This window comes from Lampetra fluviatilis, chromosome 6 (assembly GCF_964198595.1).
Source record: "Lampetra fluviatilis chromosome 6, kcLamFluv1.1, whole genome shotgun sequence".
In the NCBI taxonomy this organism is placed as follows: domain Eukaryota; kingdom Metazoa; phylum Chordata; class Hyperoartia; order Petromyzontiformes; family Petromyzontidae; genus Lampetra; species Lampetra fluviatilis.
This window is the reverse complement of record NC_136280.1, coordinates 3,593,212-3,607,500: the sequence shown is the minus strand read 5'-3', so window position 1 is coordinate 3,607,500 and position 14,289 is coordinate 3,593,212. Positions and strand designations below refer to the sequence as shown.

The window sequence follows — 14,289 nt, the reverse complement described above, 5'->3', positions numbered from 1 at the left end:
AACAATCAACCATCATCGCCAGCATCATCATCATCGTCAATCATCTCTCCCAATCATCAATGGATATGGGGGGGGGGGGTCCCACCATCACTCTCAGAGCGATCCGTAGGCAGGACAAATACGAATCTTGCTTCTGCTGTCTGCCCCCCCCCCCCTTGGGTTCTGTTCCACATCTCCCCGCCGCTCTCTCGCTCGCTCGCATCGCCAGCGAAATAAAACAACAACAAACCCAGCGCCAAATGATGGTGGTGGTGGTGATGATGGTGGTGGTGATGTCGGGACCCTCCCCACCATCATCACCACCGCCTCCTCCTCCTCCTGTCATCAACGGCGCGTCTCCATCCTCGTCCGCTCCATCCCCTCCATCTCATCATCCCCTCCTCCATATCATCATCATCCCCATCCTCTCCATCATCCCCCCCCTCCTCCATCATCTCCTCCATCCCATTATCATCATCCCCTCCTCCATCACCACCATCATCATCCCCCCCTCCATCCTCGTCCGTTCCATCCCATCATCATCATCACCATCATCATCGTCGTCATCCTCTCCTCCATCCCACCATCATCACCATCCCCTCTATCCCTCCCTCGCTCGCTCGCTCCGCCATGCCCCATGCCCGGGCCGCCACAACAACAACAACCACCACCACCAACAACAACAACAGCAACAACAACAACGCGGACCGACCTGCAGCCGCTGTAGATCAAATTTCTTCCAATATTGGAGCATCGATCCTTCTCTCTCCGCCATCTTGAGGGACACGGGGCCGACGACGGTGATGATGGTGGTCGCTGTATCGCCCGAGCTGTGATGGTGATGATGATGGTGGTGGTGATGGTGGTGGTGGTGATGATGGTGGTGGTGGTGGTGCAGCAGCAGCAGCCCGCCACGTTGTGCGCCGCGCACCGACTCGGCTCGCCCATTAAGAGACGTCAAACTTTGTTTTGTATCTTTCTCCCTTCTCCCTCTCTCTCTCGCCGTGTGTGTCTCTGTGTCGGTGTGTGTCGGTGTGTCTGTGTGTGTCGGTGTGCGTCTGTGTGTGTGTCCACTCTAGCTCATTATCTCTCTCTCCCTCGCCGTGTGTGCGTGTCGGTGTGTGTCTCTCTGTGTTGTGTGTGTGTGCTGCTGCTGCTGCTCTCTATTCTCTCGCTCTCTCTCCCCGTGTGTCTGTCTGTGTGTGTGTCTCTAGCTCATGCTCTCTCTCTGCCTGTGTGTGTCTGTGTGTGTGTGTCTGTCTGTGTGTGTCTGTCTGTGTGTGTCTGTCTGTGTGTGTGTCTGTGTGTGTGTGTGTCTGTGTGTGTCTGTGTCTGTGTGTCTGTGTGTCTGTGTGTGTGTCTCTGTGTGTCTGTCTGTGTGTCTCTGTGTGTGTGTCTGTGTGTGTGTGTCTGTCTGTGTGTGTGTCTGTGTGTCTCTGTGTGTGTGTGTCTGTGTGTGTGTGTCTGTGTGTGTGTGTGTCTCTGTGTGTCTGTCTGTGTGTGTGTGTCTGTGTGTGTGTGTCTGTGTGTGTGTGTGTCTGTGTGTCTGTCTGTGTGTGTGTCTGTGTGTGTCTGTGTGTGTGTGTGTCTGTGTGTGTGTCTGTCTGTGTGTGTGTGTGTGTGTGTCTGTGTGTGTGTCTGTGTGTGTCTGTGTGTGTGTGTCTGTGTGTGTCTGTCTGTGTGTGTGTCTGTGTGTGTCTGTGTGTGTGTGTGTCTGTCTGTGTGTGTGTCTGTGTGTGTGTGTGTCTGTGTGTGTCTGTGTGTCTGTGTGTGTGTCTGTGTGTGTGTGTGTGTCTGTGTGTGTGTGTCTGTGTGTGTGTCTGTGTGTGTGTGTCTGTGTGTGTGTGTGCTCTTGCTCACTCTCTCCGTGTCTGTGTTGTGCGCTGCCCGTCTCGTCTACCTGTGTGTGTGTGATTCTCTCTCTCACTGTGTGTGTGTGTGATTCTCTCTCTCACTGTGTGTGTGTGTGATTCTCTCTGACACTGTGTGTGTGTGTGATTCTCTCTGACCCTGTGTGTGTGATTCTCTCTGACCCTGTGTGTGTGTGATTCTCTCTCACTGTGTGTGTGTGATTCTCTCTGACCCTGTGTGTGTGTGATTCTCTCTGACCCTGTGTGTGTGTGATTCTCTCTGACCCTGTGTGTGTGTTATTCTCTCTCACTGTGTGTGTGTGATTCTCTCTAAACCTGTGTGTGTGTGATTCTCTCTGACCCTGTGTGTGTGTGATTCTCTCTGACCCTGTGTGTGTGTGATTCTCTCTGACCCTGTGTGTGTGTGATTCTCTCTCACTGTGTGTGTGTGATTCTCTCTAAACCTGTGTGTGTGTGATTCTCTCTGACCCTGTGTGTGTGTGATTCTCTCTCACTGTGTGTGTGTGATTCTCTCTGACCCTGTGTGTGTGATTCTCTCTGACCCTGTGTGTGTGTGATTCTCTCTGACCCTGTGTGTGTGTGATTCTCTCTGACCCTGTGTGTGTGTGATTCTCTCTCACTGTGTGTGTGTGATTCTCTCTGACCCTGTGTGTGTGATTCTCTCTGACCCTGTGTGTGTGTGATTCTCTCTGACCCTGTGTGTGTGTGATTCTCTCTGACCCTGTGTGTGTGTGATTCTCTCTCACTGTGTGTGTGTGATTCTCTCTGACCCTGTGTGTGTGTGATTCTCTCTAAACCTGTGTGTGTGTGATTCTCTCTGACCCTGTGTGTGTGTGATTCTCTCTGACCCTGTGTGTGTGTGATTCTCTCTGACCCTGTGTGTGTGTGATTCTCTCTCACTGTGTGTGTGTGATTCTCTCTGACCCTGTGTGTGTGATTCTCTCTGACCCTGTGTGTGTGTGATTCTCTCTGACCCTGTGTGTGTGTGATTCTCTCTGACCCTGTGTGTGTGTGATTCTCTCTCACTGTGTGTGTGTGATTCTCTCTGACCCTGTGTGTGTGTGATTCTCTCTGACCCTGTGTGTGTGATTCTCTCTGACCCTGTGTTATTCTATCTCACTGTGTGTGTGATTCTCTCTGACCCTGTGTGTGTGTGATTCTCTCTGACCCTGTGTGTGTGTGATTCTCTCTGACCCTGTGTTATTCTATCTCACTGTGTGTGTGATTCTCTCTGACCCTGTGTGTGTGTGATTCTCTCTGACCCTGTGTGTGTGTGATTCTCTCTGACCCTGTGTTATTCTATCTCACTGTGTGTGTGATTCTCTCTGAACCTGTGTGTGTGTGATTCTCTCTGACCCTGTGTTATTCTCTCTCACTGTGTGTGTGTGATTCTCTCTGACCCTGTGTTATTCTATCTCACTGTGTGTGTGTGATTCTCTCTGACCCTGTGTTATTCTATCTCACTGTGTGTGTGTGATTCTCTCTGACCCTGTGTTATTCTATCTCACTGTGTGTGTGTGATTCTCTCTGACCCTGTGTTATTCTATCTCACTGTGTGTGTGTGATTCTCTCTGACCCTGTGTTATTCTATCTCACTGTGTGTGTGTGTGTGTGATTCTCTCTGACCCTGTGTGTGTGATTCTCTCTGACCCTGTGTTATTCTCTCTCACTGTGTGTGTGTGTGTGTGATTCTCTCTGAACCTGTGTGTGTGTGATTCTCTCTGACTCTGTGTTATTCTATCTCACTGTGTGTGTGTGATTCTCCCTCTACCTCTCTCTGACCGTGTGTGTGTGTCTGCGCCTGTGTGTGTGTGTCGGTGTCTTTGTGCTCTATCTGATTCTCTCTCTCCACCCGTGTGTGTGTGTGTCTCGCTCTGTGATTCTCCCTTTATCTCTCTCTGTATGTGTGTGGTTGTGATTCCTGCTCCCTCCCTCTCTCTGTGTGTGTGTGATTCCTGCTCTCTCTGTGTGTGTCAATAAATGTCTCTCTCCCTGCGTGTGTGTGATTCTCTCTCCCTGTGTGTGTGTGATTCTCTCTCCCTGCGTGTGTGTGATTCTCTCTCCCTGTGTGTGTGTGATTCTCTCTCCCTGCGTGTGTGTGATTCTCTCTCCCTGTGTGTGTGTGTGATTCTCTCTCCCTGTGTGTGTGTGATTCTCTCTCCCTGCGTGTGTGTGATTCTCTCTCCCTGTGTGTGTGTGATTCTCTCTCCCTGTGTGTGTGTGATTCTCTCTCCCTGTGTGTGTGTGATTCTCTCTCCCTGCGTGTGTGTGATTCTCTCTCCCTGTGTGTGTGTGATTCTCTCTCCCTGTGTGTGTGTGATTCTCTCTCCCTGTGTGTGTGTGATTCTCTCTCCCTGCGTGTGTGTGATTCTCTCTCCCTGCGTGTGTGTGATTCTCTCTCCCTGTGTGTGTGTGATTCTCTCTCCCTTTGTGTGTGATTCTCTCTCCCTGTGTGTGTGTGATTCTCTCTCCCTGTGTGTGTGTGATTCTCTCTCCCTGTGTGTGTGTGATTCTCTCTCCCTGCGTGTGTGTGATTCTCTCTCCCTGTGTGTGTGTGATTCTCTCTCCCTGTGTGTGTGTGATTCTCTCTCCCTGCGTGTGTGTGATTCTCTCTCCCTGTGTGTGTGTGATTCTCTCTCCCTGTGTGTGTGTGATTCTCTCTTCGTGTGTGTGTGTGATTCTCTCTCCCTGTGTGTGTGTGATTCTCTCTCCCTGTGTGTGTGTGTGATTCTCTCTTCGTGTGTGTGTGTGATTCTCTCTCCCTGTGTGTGTGTGATTCTCTCTCCCTGTGTGTGTGTGATTCTCTCTCCCTGTGTGTGTGTGATTCTCTCTCCCTGTGTGTGTGTGATTCTCTCTTCGTGTGTGTGTGTGATTCTCTCTTCGTGTGTGTGTGTGATTCTCTCTTCGTGTGTGTGTGTGATTCTCTCTTCGTGTGTGTGTGTGATTCTCTCTCCCTGTGTGTGTGTGTGATTCTCTCTCCCTGTGTGTGTGTGATTCTCTCTTCGTGTGTGTGTGTGATTCTCTCTTCGTGTGTGTGTGTGATTCTCTCTTCGTGTGTGTGTGTGATTCTCTCTTCGTGTGTGTGTGTGATTCTCTCTCCCTGTGTGTGTGTGATTCTCTCTCCCTGTGTGTGTGTGTGATTCTCTCTCCCTGTGTGTGTGTGATTCTCTCTTCGTGTGTGTGTGTGATTCTCTCTTCGTGTGTGTGTGTGATTCTCTCTTCGTGTGTGTGTGTGATTCTCTCTTCGTGTGTGTGTGTGATTCTCTCTCCCTGTGTGTGTGTGATTCTCTCTTCGTGTGTGTGTGTGATTCTCTCTTCGTGTGTGTGTGTGATTCTCTCTCCCTGTGTGTGTGTGATTCTCTCTTCGTGTGTGTGTGTGATTCTCTCTCCCTGTGTGTGTGTGATTCTCTCTCCCTGTGTGTGTGTGATTCTCTCTTCCTGTGTGTGTGTGATTCTCTCTCCCTGTGTGTGTGTGATTCTCTCTCCCTGCGTGTGTGTGATTCTCTCTTCGTGTGTGTGTGTGATTCTCTCTTCGTGTGTGTGTGATTCTCTCTTCGTGTGTGTGTGTGTGATTCTCTCTCCCTGCGTGTGTGTGTGATTCTCTCTCCCTGTGTGTGTGTGATTCTCTCTCCCTGTGTGTGTGTGATTCTCTCTCCCTGTGTGTGTGTGATTCTCTCTTCGTGTGTGTGTGTGATTCTCTCTCCCTGTGTGTGTGTGATTCTCTCTCCCTGTGTGTGTGTGATTCTCTCTTCGTGTGTGTGTGTGATTCTCTCTCCCTGTGTGTGTGTGATTCTCTCTCCCTGTGTGTGTGTGATTCTCTCTTCGTGTGTGTGTGTGATTCTCTCTCCCTGTGTGTGTGTGATTCTCTCTCCCTGTGTGTGTGTGATTCTCTCTTCGTGTGTGTGTGTGATTCTCTCTCCCTGTGTGTGTGTGATTCTCTCTCCCTGTGTGTGTGTGATTCTCTCTCCCTGTGTGTGTGTGATTCTCTCTTCGTGTGTGTGTGTGATTCTCTCTCCCTGTGTGTGTGTGATTCTCTCTTCGTGTGTGTGTGTGATTCTCTCTCCCTGTGTGTGTGTGATTCTCTCTCCCTGTGTGTGTGTGATTCTCTCTCCCTGTGTGTGTGTGATTCTCTCTCCCTGTGTGTGTGTGATTCTCTCTTCGTGTGTGTGTGTGTTCTTGCCCTTCTCCCTTGCCGCTTTCCTTGTGCGAGAGATGTGTTCTCTCTCCCCGTCTCTCTCTCTCCCTCTGTGAACCTCTCACTTTGTGTCTCGGATGTGCCGTCCTACATTTATCTCTCCCTTACTCTGCATCCCTCCTCTGGGTGTCTGTCTCTTTATATCTCTCCCCTCTCTCCACCTCTCTCCTCTCTGTGTGCTGCTGCTGCTGCTGCTCTCTTTAACTCCCTCTTTGTTTACGATCAGAGGAAACAAGAAGATGCTCGGTTTAGTCGGCACTTTGCTTCGTTCATCATTTATTTGTTTTTTTAAATCCTTTATATTAAGTTCGCTTGCTTGCTTGCTTAGGACCGTGCACATCTTTCGCTCGTTTTTTAACCCACTTCCCGTGATCCAATCGAGCTGACATTTTGCACACAGACTCGTTGTGCGTGACAATGAATTTTCGTGAAATTTTTTTTCAAAATTTCACACTGTTTAGGGAATTGTTTAAAAACATTTATTTACCAATTGGTTAATGCTGGCACACAATCATCTGACCCATAGGTGGCAGCCATCTCAAGCCAGAGGACGAGAGGACTCTAGCCGTCCCGATGCCACGCATATAAAGGATTTATAGTGAAAAACTTTGTTTTACGGGTTAATGTTTTCATTGCTTTGCTTTATGTGCTCCCCCCCATATTTTTAAATGAACGTTTTTCGTGTTTTCCATTTTGAAACAAAATCAATCTGTGCTACTTTCTTCGTGTAGACACCAACATCAACACGAAGAAGCACGCTCTGATCCTCCTATTTAGCTCTTCCCTATCTCTCTACTACCCGCCCTCTCTCTCTATCTCTCCTTGTTATGGGTTTGCTGGTGACTTTGTGTATTTCGTACCGAAATCGCCTCCAGTGCTGTTTGCTGCGGGCGGCAATAAAAGTTGTTTAAAAGTCAAAAGTCTTTCGCTCTCTCTTTCTTTTCAGCTCTCTCGCTGTGTTATCCACTCAAAGTCGACATCTCTGTATCGCTGCCTCTCTCATTCTCACTCTCTCTCTCTCTCCATCGATGCGCGTCTCATCGATGGGTGTCTCGTGTCTTTGTCTGGATCAGGGATGGGCAAGAGACGTCAATACATCGGTGACATCGATACTTTGGTTCCCGATACATCGATCATTTGACGTCAATAGTTTTTGGTCGATCCCTCCGATAAACGTGGGGACATCGATGATTTGGTTTTCACGCCCTCTCCGAAACAAAAAGCGTCCGTATATTTTTTTATTTTAATACTCATTAGATGAAAGCAATCCTGTTCCATCTCCAACCACATGTCCTTGGGCGTGTGTGTATATACTTGCACACGATATTGTAAGCAGGTTCAGAGTGAGTTTTCTGGACAGGAGGCGTAAGGCTGCGTGCAACAATCAAGCAGCCTTGCACCTTTGTTATAGTTGCATACCAATAGTGCAGCTACACAGACCATTATTACACCCCACACACACACACATATTGGTAGAGTGGAATTGAGGTTGAGTGTTGACCGTTTGCAACAACAACAGCAGCAGCAGCCTCCTTTATCCCATTGTTATCCCTCCACCCCATCAATGAAAATCGACACAATTCTTAATTCACGACGATACATCATCGAGAGGAGCGTAACATTCCGTTGACACTGAAACACCAACCACACTGTAACCTTCATATTCTTCTGCCTCTCGATGATATTAGATGTTTTTGTTTGCTATCCTATTATTCATCTTCTTGGTTATTTCGGTAAAGTCACGTAGAAGGTGCTCGCGAACAGCACTTGCCCCAAAAGTTTGCTGAAACTATACGGAGGATCTTTATTTGCCTTTCTCTCGCTCTAGATCAATGTGGCTTATCCCGTGTGCATCCCTACGGTCTGCTTCTCTCGTTAATTTCTCTCTTATGATGTTTTGTATCAGTGTAAGTGGTGCCACGGTGGCTAGGAGATGTTAACTACCTCGCCTGGTACACAGGATGTCGTGGGTTCAATTCCGACCCTGATACCTGCTGTGTATTTGGAGTCACCACGTCTCTCTCCCCGTGCTCGCGTGGATTTTTCCCCGGGTCCCCCGGTTTTTCTCTCCACATTTATCAACATTTCGACGCGTTTAGAGAATGTGGCTGATCTAAATGTCCGCATGATGATGATGATGATAAGCCCGCTTCGTTGGGCTGTCATTTGTGGCCAGGTCGCATCTGAAAAAACGCTACATAGCTCAGTGGGCTCTTTTCTGGTAAAAAAATTAATTTTTTTAAGTTTAGTTGACTGTGCACACATTACATCAAACTGCACGCAACACACCACCCAGAGCAAGATTTATTCTCTTGAGATCTCTCCCGTCTCACACACACACACGCGACCACTAAAATTGACCACACGCGCGTGGCCAAACCAGATGTTGCAGGCGCGGGACTGTGATATAGCGAAGCGATGGCGACACAGTTACAGATTATTGAATCCATTTGTGTGGGGGGGGACTATGGGTGCTGGCCTCTGGTGCACGTGGGAGTTGTCCTCCGGTCCTTGTCCGGTTCTATTCCGAACGTGGGAAGCCAAACGTTCACGAACTGAAATTCGCGCGGACGAACACCACCACGTACGTGGCAGGCTCCTCCCGGACAGAAAATAAAAGTGTATCGAGACTCGGTGATGCTTTCCTGGCTAAAATAATTGCAATTGTTATTTGAACGCATGCACGATGCGTAAATCGACGATGTGGTTTGATTTGTCTTTACGGAAGGGGCGAAGGTTACGTGTATTGTGGTCACGAAAATGAATATGAAAATTCAACACCATCATCAGCAGCATCATCATCATCATCGTCGTCGGCAACATCACCGCCATCTCTGCTAAGAGGTCACGACCACCAGACGAAGCGCAATTAGTTATCCTAATTGCGTCACGCGGAATAAATTGCCAATAACAATCGCAGAGTCGAGCGATTAAACGCGGACGTCACGTCGCATGAATGTATGTACGTGTGAATTACACTATCACGTGCAGTGCTGTGTATTGTATGCAGTAGACGTGTCATGTTTTTGGCAGTGAGAACTTCGTACAAAGACTTCCCACCACCCTAGGCCGAGGAGTTGAGGAATTCACGAAGAGCGCTACATGCAGAAAACAGGATAGAGAGGCACAGAGAGAGAGATGATAGAGATGGACACACACACACTGATAGAGAGTGCCGTACCCATAGAGGCAAACAGGGATATATAAACTTTAAAAATAAACTAATTTAGCTCAACGAATTGGCTCATCATCATCACGTGGGAATTGATAGTAGCAGCCAAATACTCTAAACGCGTATTTATAAATGTGGAGGGAGTGTCGGGGTCGGGACCGGGATCGAACTCACGACCTCCTGTATACCAGGCGAGGTAGTTAACATCTCCTAGCCACCGTGACGGCCCAGTGATGAGTGCACCAATGGCATATGCGCGCATTAGGTGTCTGTGTGTGTACTGCCGCTACGAACCCGACCACCGCCTGAGTTCGATTGCCGCCTAGCGCCAGTACCACGGTGTTATCCGAACCGTTCCTGGGCCTGCCTCCTCCTCATCCGTGCCTAGATCTACTCTGCCTCAAATGAATATACCTGCATGGTGCGGTATGTCAAGGAACATTAAAGTGGGTTCTCACTCGCTGGCACGAACACTTGGCCCCAACAGTCTGCGCAGGAGGCTGTACGGGGCTGTGTGTCCGTGTGTGTTTTGATGGGTTGTTTGGGTCATGTAGCCCGTAATTCCCAGCCACCGCATGCTCCAGCCACCGCATGCCCAGCCACCGCATGCCCAGCTTGCATGCCCGGCCACCGCTTGCCCAGCCACCGCATGCCCCAGCCACCGCATGCCCCAGCCACCGCATGCCCCAGCCACCGCATGCCCAGCCACCGCATGCCCCAGCCACCGCTTGCCCGGCCACCGCATGCCCCAGCCACCGCATGCCCCAGCCACCGCATGCCCAGCCACCGCATGCCCCAGCCACCGCTTGCCCGGCCACCGCATGCCCCAGCCACCGCATGCCCAGCCACCGCATGCCCCAGCCACCGCATGCCCGGCCACCGCATGCCCCAGCCACCGCATGCCCCAGCCACCGCATGCCCCAGCCACCGCATGCCCCAGCCACCGCATGCCCGGCCACCGCATGCCCCAGCCACCGCATGCCCCAGCCACCGCATGCCCCAGCCACCGCATGCCCCAGCCACCGCATGCCCCCAAGCAGCTTCTGTTTGGCCGCATAGAGGGAGGCTAAACGGGCACGGCACGGGCTGGAGAAGAGATGGAGCTGATGCGGTACGGGAGGATGTGGAGCTGAGTAGACTTGCCGATGACCGGTACCAGCGGTGTCAAGATCGGTCTCTGTGGAGGAGGAGGCTCGTGAAGGACGCTGCTGCTGCTGCTGGGCAGTGTGAGGCAGTCGCCCTCCAGCAACAACGACGGAGGGCAGAGGAGCGACGCTCACAACAACGAGCGGAGCGCCGTGCGGATAAAATACAGCATGTTGGCACAGTAGGGGGTACAGCTGGTGGTGCATCTACCGATCATCTCAGTCGGCCAACTCGTGGCACCTGTTGGGTCTGTCCCGAGACCTCCTCCTGCCAGCAGCAGCGAGCCTTCGACCCTTCACGTGATAGCCTCAAAGTGCACCTAGCCTGGTACAGGCGCCGTGGTTGACGTCACCGTCACTTCGTGGCGAATGGCGACTTGGTTTTCTTTGACGACACAATGGTGAGTACACGTGCGAAATAGACCAATTACAGCGGGGGGGGGGGGGGTGGGGGGAATTGCTTGTAAACTGTGCCCCCCAATCAAGGCAGTATAAAGACCCCAGTTGGCCGTGAGCACCTTAGGCTGCGATAAATATTCTGTTGTTGTTGTTGTTTACAATGTGTAATTGCACAGAGGCTTTCGAGCCCAGTTAACGAAGAGCAAACGCTGACGTCTTAATACGACGAACTGCAACAACAACAACAACTTTTTAGGGTGAAAAGTGTACTCGTGCTTAACCCCCCGGTGAGCGTGGTTTTTATTTTTTCCCCACTTAGTTTAATTCCTCGTCCGTCAACATTCAGTTTTGTGAGAGGCACGCTGCCAATTTGCCGGCGGTGTGATCTCAGATTTCTTGAGTTTTGTAAAAAAAAAAGATAGCACCGATCTCGACTGGGGTTTTTTTGTGTGTGTGTGTTGCCGGTGGTTTACCACGTGTTGTTCGACGTTTCGCCCCCACGTGGCGGAGAAGTATATATATACACATGTGGCACAATCGCGAAAACGCCACGAGAGATGAGTGAGTTTAATTTGCCCAACAGATGGGATGATCGGTGGTGATGCATGCGCGCCTCTATTGTTTTGTGATTTTGGCACATTTAAAATTAATTGTTTTACAATTACTGCCCATCATAGAGTATTTGGGATTGTCAATAGCTCTGCAGTTCGCGTATAAGCCAACATCATCATCGGCCGTGATCAATCCACTGCTGAATGAGGGCCAGCAATTTAACCGCAGTCAGTTGGACCCATGTAACATTGTGCTTTCAAAAATTATTCTACACTCGTCTAGTTATTTCCCTTTGTAACCCCAGGTCTCCCTTGTGAGTGAGACTTACAAACTCATTGGGGCTCTCACCCCCTGTATTAAATGTAAAGGAACTGCCTGACTGAACGAAAGTCTGGGCCAAAGTTGGCCGGGTGCTGCAACGTGGAACTTTTCAGGTCGATAAACCGGCCCGGCGGTAGCTGGTGTCGCCGCTTTTGTTCGTAGAGCTTCGCGGTTCGACTCCAGCGGCCGCCCTGATTATTCCTGCGGTCTGTATTATTAGTCTATTAATTATACTGTACTGCTGCGACTGGACACCGCCGCCTGTTGCTCAGTGGGCGTTAAATATATCCTGACGTCAATCGCAAGAATAGGCCATTGTGTACCCGCTTCATGATCCAAACTTAGAGATTTTGAAAAATGACACCGCAAATTGATCAATTGGGACTACAGTAAACACGTAGCTATCATCGCCCCCCCCTCACCACCACCACCACCACACCCCCATTTACTGCTGAAACTTAGCAGGACCCTCCTGCTGAGGAGCCGTGATACTCGGCAGGACTCCCCTGGGTTAACGAGGACCGTAACTGCGTCCGCGCAGATGCGTCGCTGCAATCGGGCGTCCGGGCTCTTTGCAACGGTGCCCGGGACCGAGGGGGCCTTAGACGCGGGGCTATAAGGAGGGACGGGGAGGGTCCCAAGACGCAGCGCTATAATAAATAAGAAAATTGGGCCAGGGAGTTGGGGGAAGGCATTTAATTCGTTGCACCAGGCACCATGTCAACCACACGATGGTACGAGTGCATCCAGAGAGTGGAGTGGCTTACGGCCTTCTGATGAGCTCCAATGCCACAAAACCTGTGGCCATAAAAACAATTTATTTCTTCCGCACACTGAAATGCATCCACAGAGTGGAGTGGCTTACGGCCTTCTGATGAGCTGCAATGCCACAAAACCTGTGGCCATAAAAACAATTTATTTCTTCCGCACACTGAAATGCATCCACAGAGCGGAGTGGCTTACGGCCTTCTGATGAGCTGCAATGCCACAAAACCTGTGCCCATAAAAACAATATATTTTTTTACGCACACTGAAATGCATTCCTCGCTTCGAAACATTACACAGTATTTACACATATTTTGTTCCGTTTTTGGAAATGTATTCCACGTGATTATTATTGTTGTTGTTGTTGTTTACACGAGCCGCTTTGTCTAGCCACTGCCATCCTGATGCTGTGTCGGTCACGGGGGGGGGGGGGGTTAATCGATAATACTTCACCACGCTGGTCAGTGGCAGTTGGTTTGGGGGGGGGGGCTCGTTTGATGTGTTCGTAGTGCAGTGGAATGGGTCGCCACTCAATCCCATCATCAATGTGTGTAACCGGTGTAATGAAATGACTCGTCTAGTAATCTACAGTGTACGGTACTAGTATGCTCGTTACTTCAGATATTAAATAACTAGTTTAACTAATGCCACGACACTATTCGGGTTTATTTCAAACTTTCTGAGCTGCGTTAATTTCGCGGGAATTACAGAATCTCCAGTAATTACCCGGCCGCAATTGAGTTGGAATATTTTGGCCACGTCTCAACTCTGAACTGGAAATTAGTTGCTCGCCAAATCAAGTTTCAAGTTTCATTTAAAATATGAACACAGAACATCCCAAAGCGACGACTGCGCCACAGAAACATCCTGGAATAAACCAGCTAATATCCACACGGACGAGCGTGGCGAGGACACGGACAAACGCCGACCACGACCGACGCGGCGTGGGTGAGGCCTTCGTCCGGCAGTGGAGGAACGTTTGGCTCGACGTCAGTGCCGGATTAAGTTAGTTGCGGGTCCTGTAGCATATGTAATAAAGGAGCCCTAAATATAAAAAAACACATAAATATTAAAACACAAAATTTAAACTTGCGTAGTAAAGTAATTGTATTTTTTTCATTTGCTATACAGTCAGATAATACGACAAATCGGTAACCTTAAACACCCAGTCGTTCATACAAATTGAAGGCGGTATAGTACTATAGTAATAGAGCAAGTGCAGACTCACTGAACCGGAATTTATAGCTTGAGAGCATTTAGCGCAGGGCACTTGAAAGTGCGGGGCCTGTAGCATGTGTAGCTACTTTTGCCTCTGGGATAATCCGGCACTGCTCAACGTTTGTAACAAGTGGCGTGATACAATTCATCCGATATTTCCATAAAACGACCTCGGTCGTGGGACGGAGGGAGGAGAGTTTCACGCGCGGAGTCACTCTGCCACCTGGCGGAGACACGGGGCCCTGCAGCCTCCACCACGTGGGTCAATTGTCCACTCTCCATCCTGAAGGTTTTCGTAGAGGCCCGTACATTTGTCAATCGGCTGCTGGACGAGGGCTTCCACGTGCGGTCGTGGCGATGAATTGGTCGGTTTTGTTTTTTTCTTCCACCGCTTTAGTCGCTGCGTTTGTTGGGGGTTTCGCTCGCGACTGATCTGACGTTGCTGTGGACGGGGAACGAACTCGTGCGCTCAAGCGCTGCGCCACTGCTCCCCCACTTGGCTGAACGCGGGACATCAACGTGGCTTCAGTGAGCCTGAGACGGGTGAATCTCCGTGGGGTTCACGCCCGAGTGGAAGTCCGAACATCGAACCACGGCTCCCCCACTCGTGCATTCTCTCTGCCGGCAATTAACCCGAACATTGGGATCTCGAGAACCTGGTTAAATCACATG

General features: G+C 50.1%; 1 protein-coding gene across 7 annotated transcripts in view; it reads right to left on the bottom strand.

The window, feature by feature from the left end:
- Positions 1-1,259, bottom strand: part of LOC144933057 (homeobox protein cut-like 1) — a 198,265-nt gene extending 197,006 nt beyond the window's left edge. For all 7 annotated transcript variants that reach the window (XM_078857540.1, XM_078857546.1, XM_078857547.1 and 4 more), the window contains exon 1: positions 692-1,259. In XM_078857540.1, the coding sequence (XP_078713666.1) occupies positions 692-754 (63 nt within the window). In that variant the 5' untranslated portion in view covers positions 755-1,259. The remainder of the gene's footprint in view (positions 1-691) is intronic.
- Between the last annotated feature and the right edge of the window lie 13,030 nt (positions 1,260-14,289).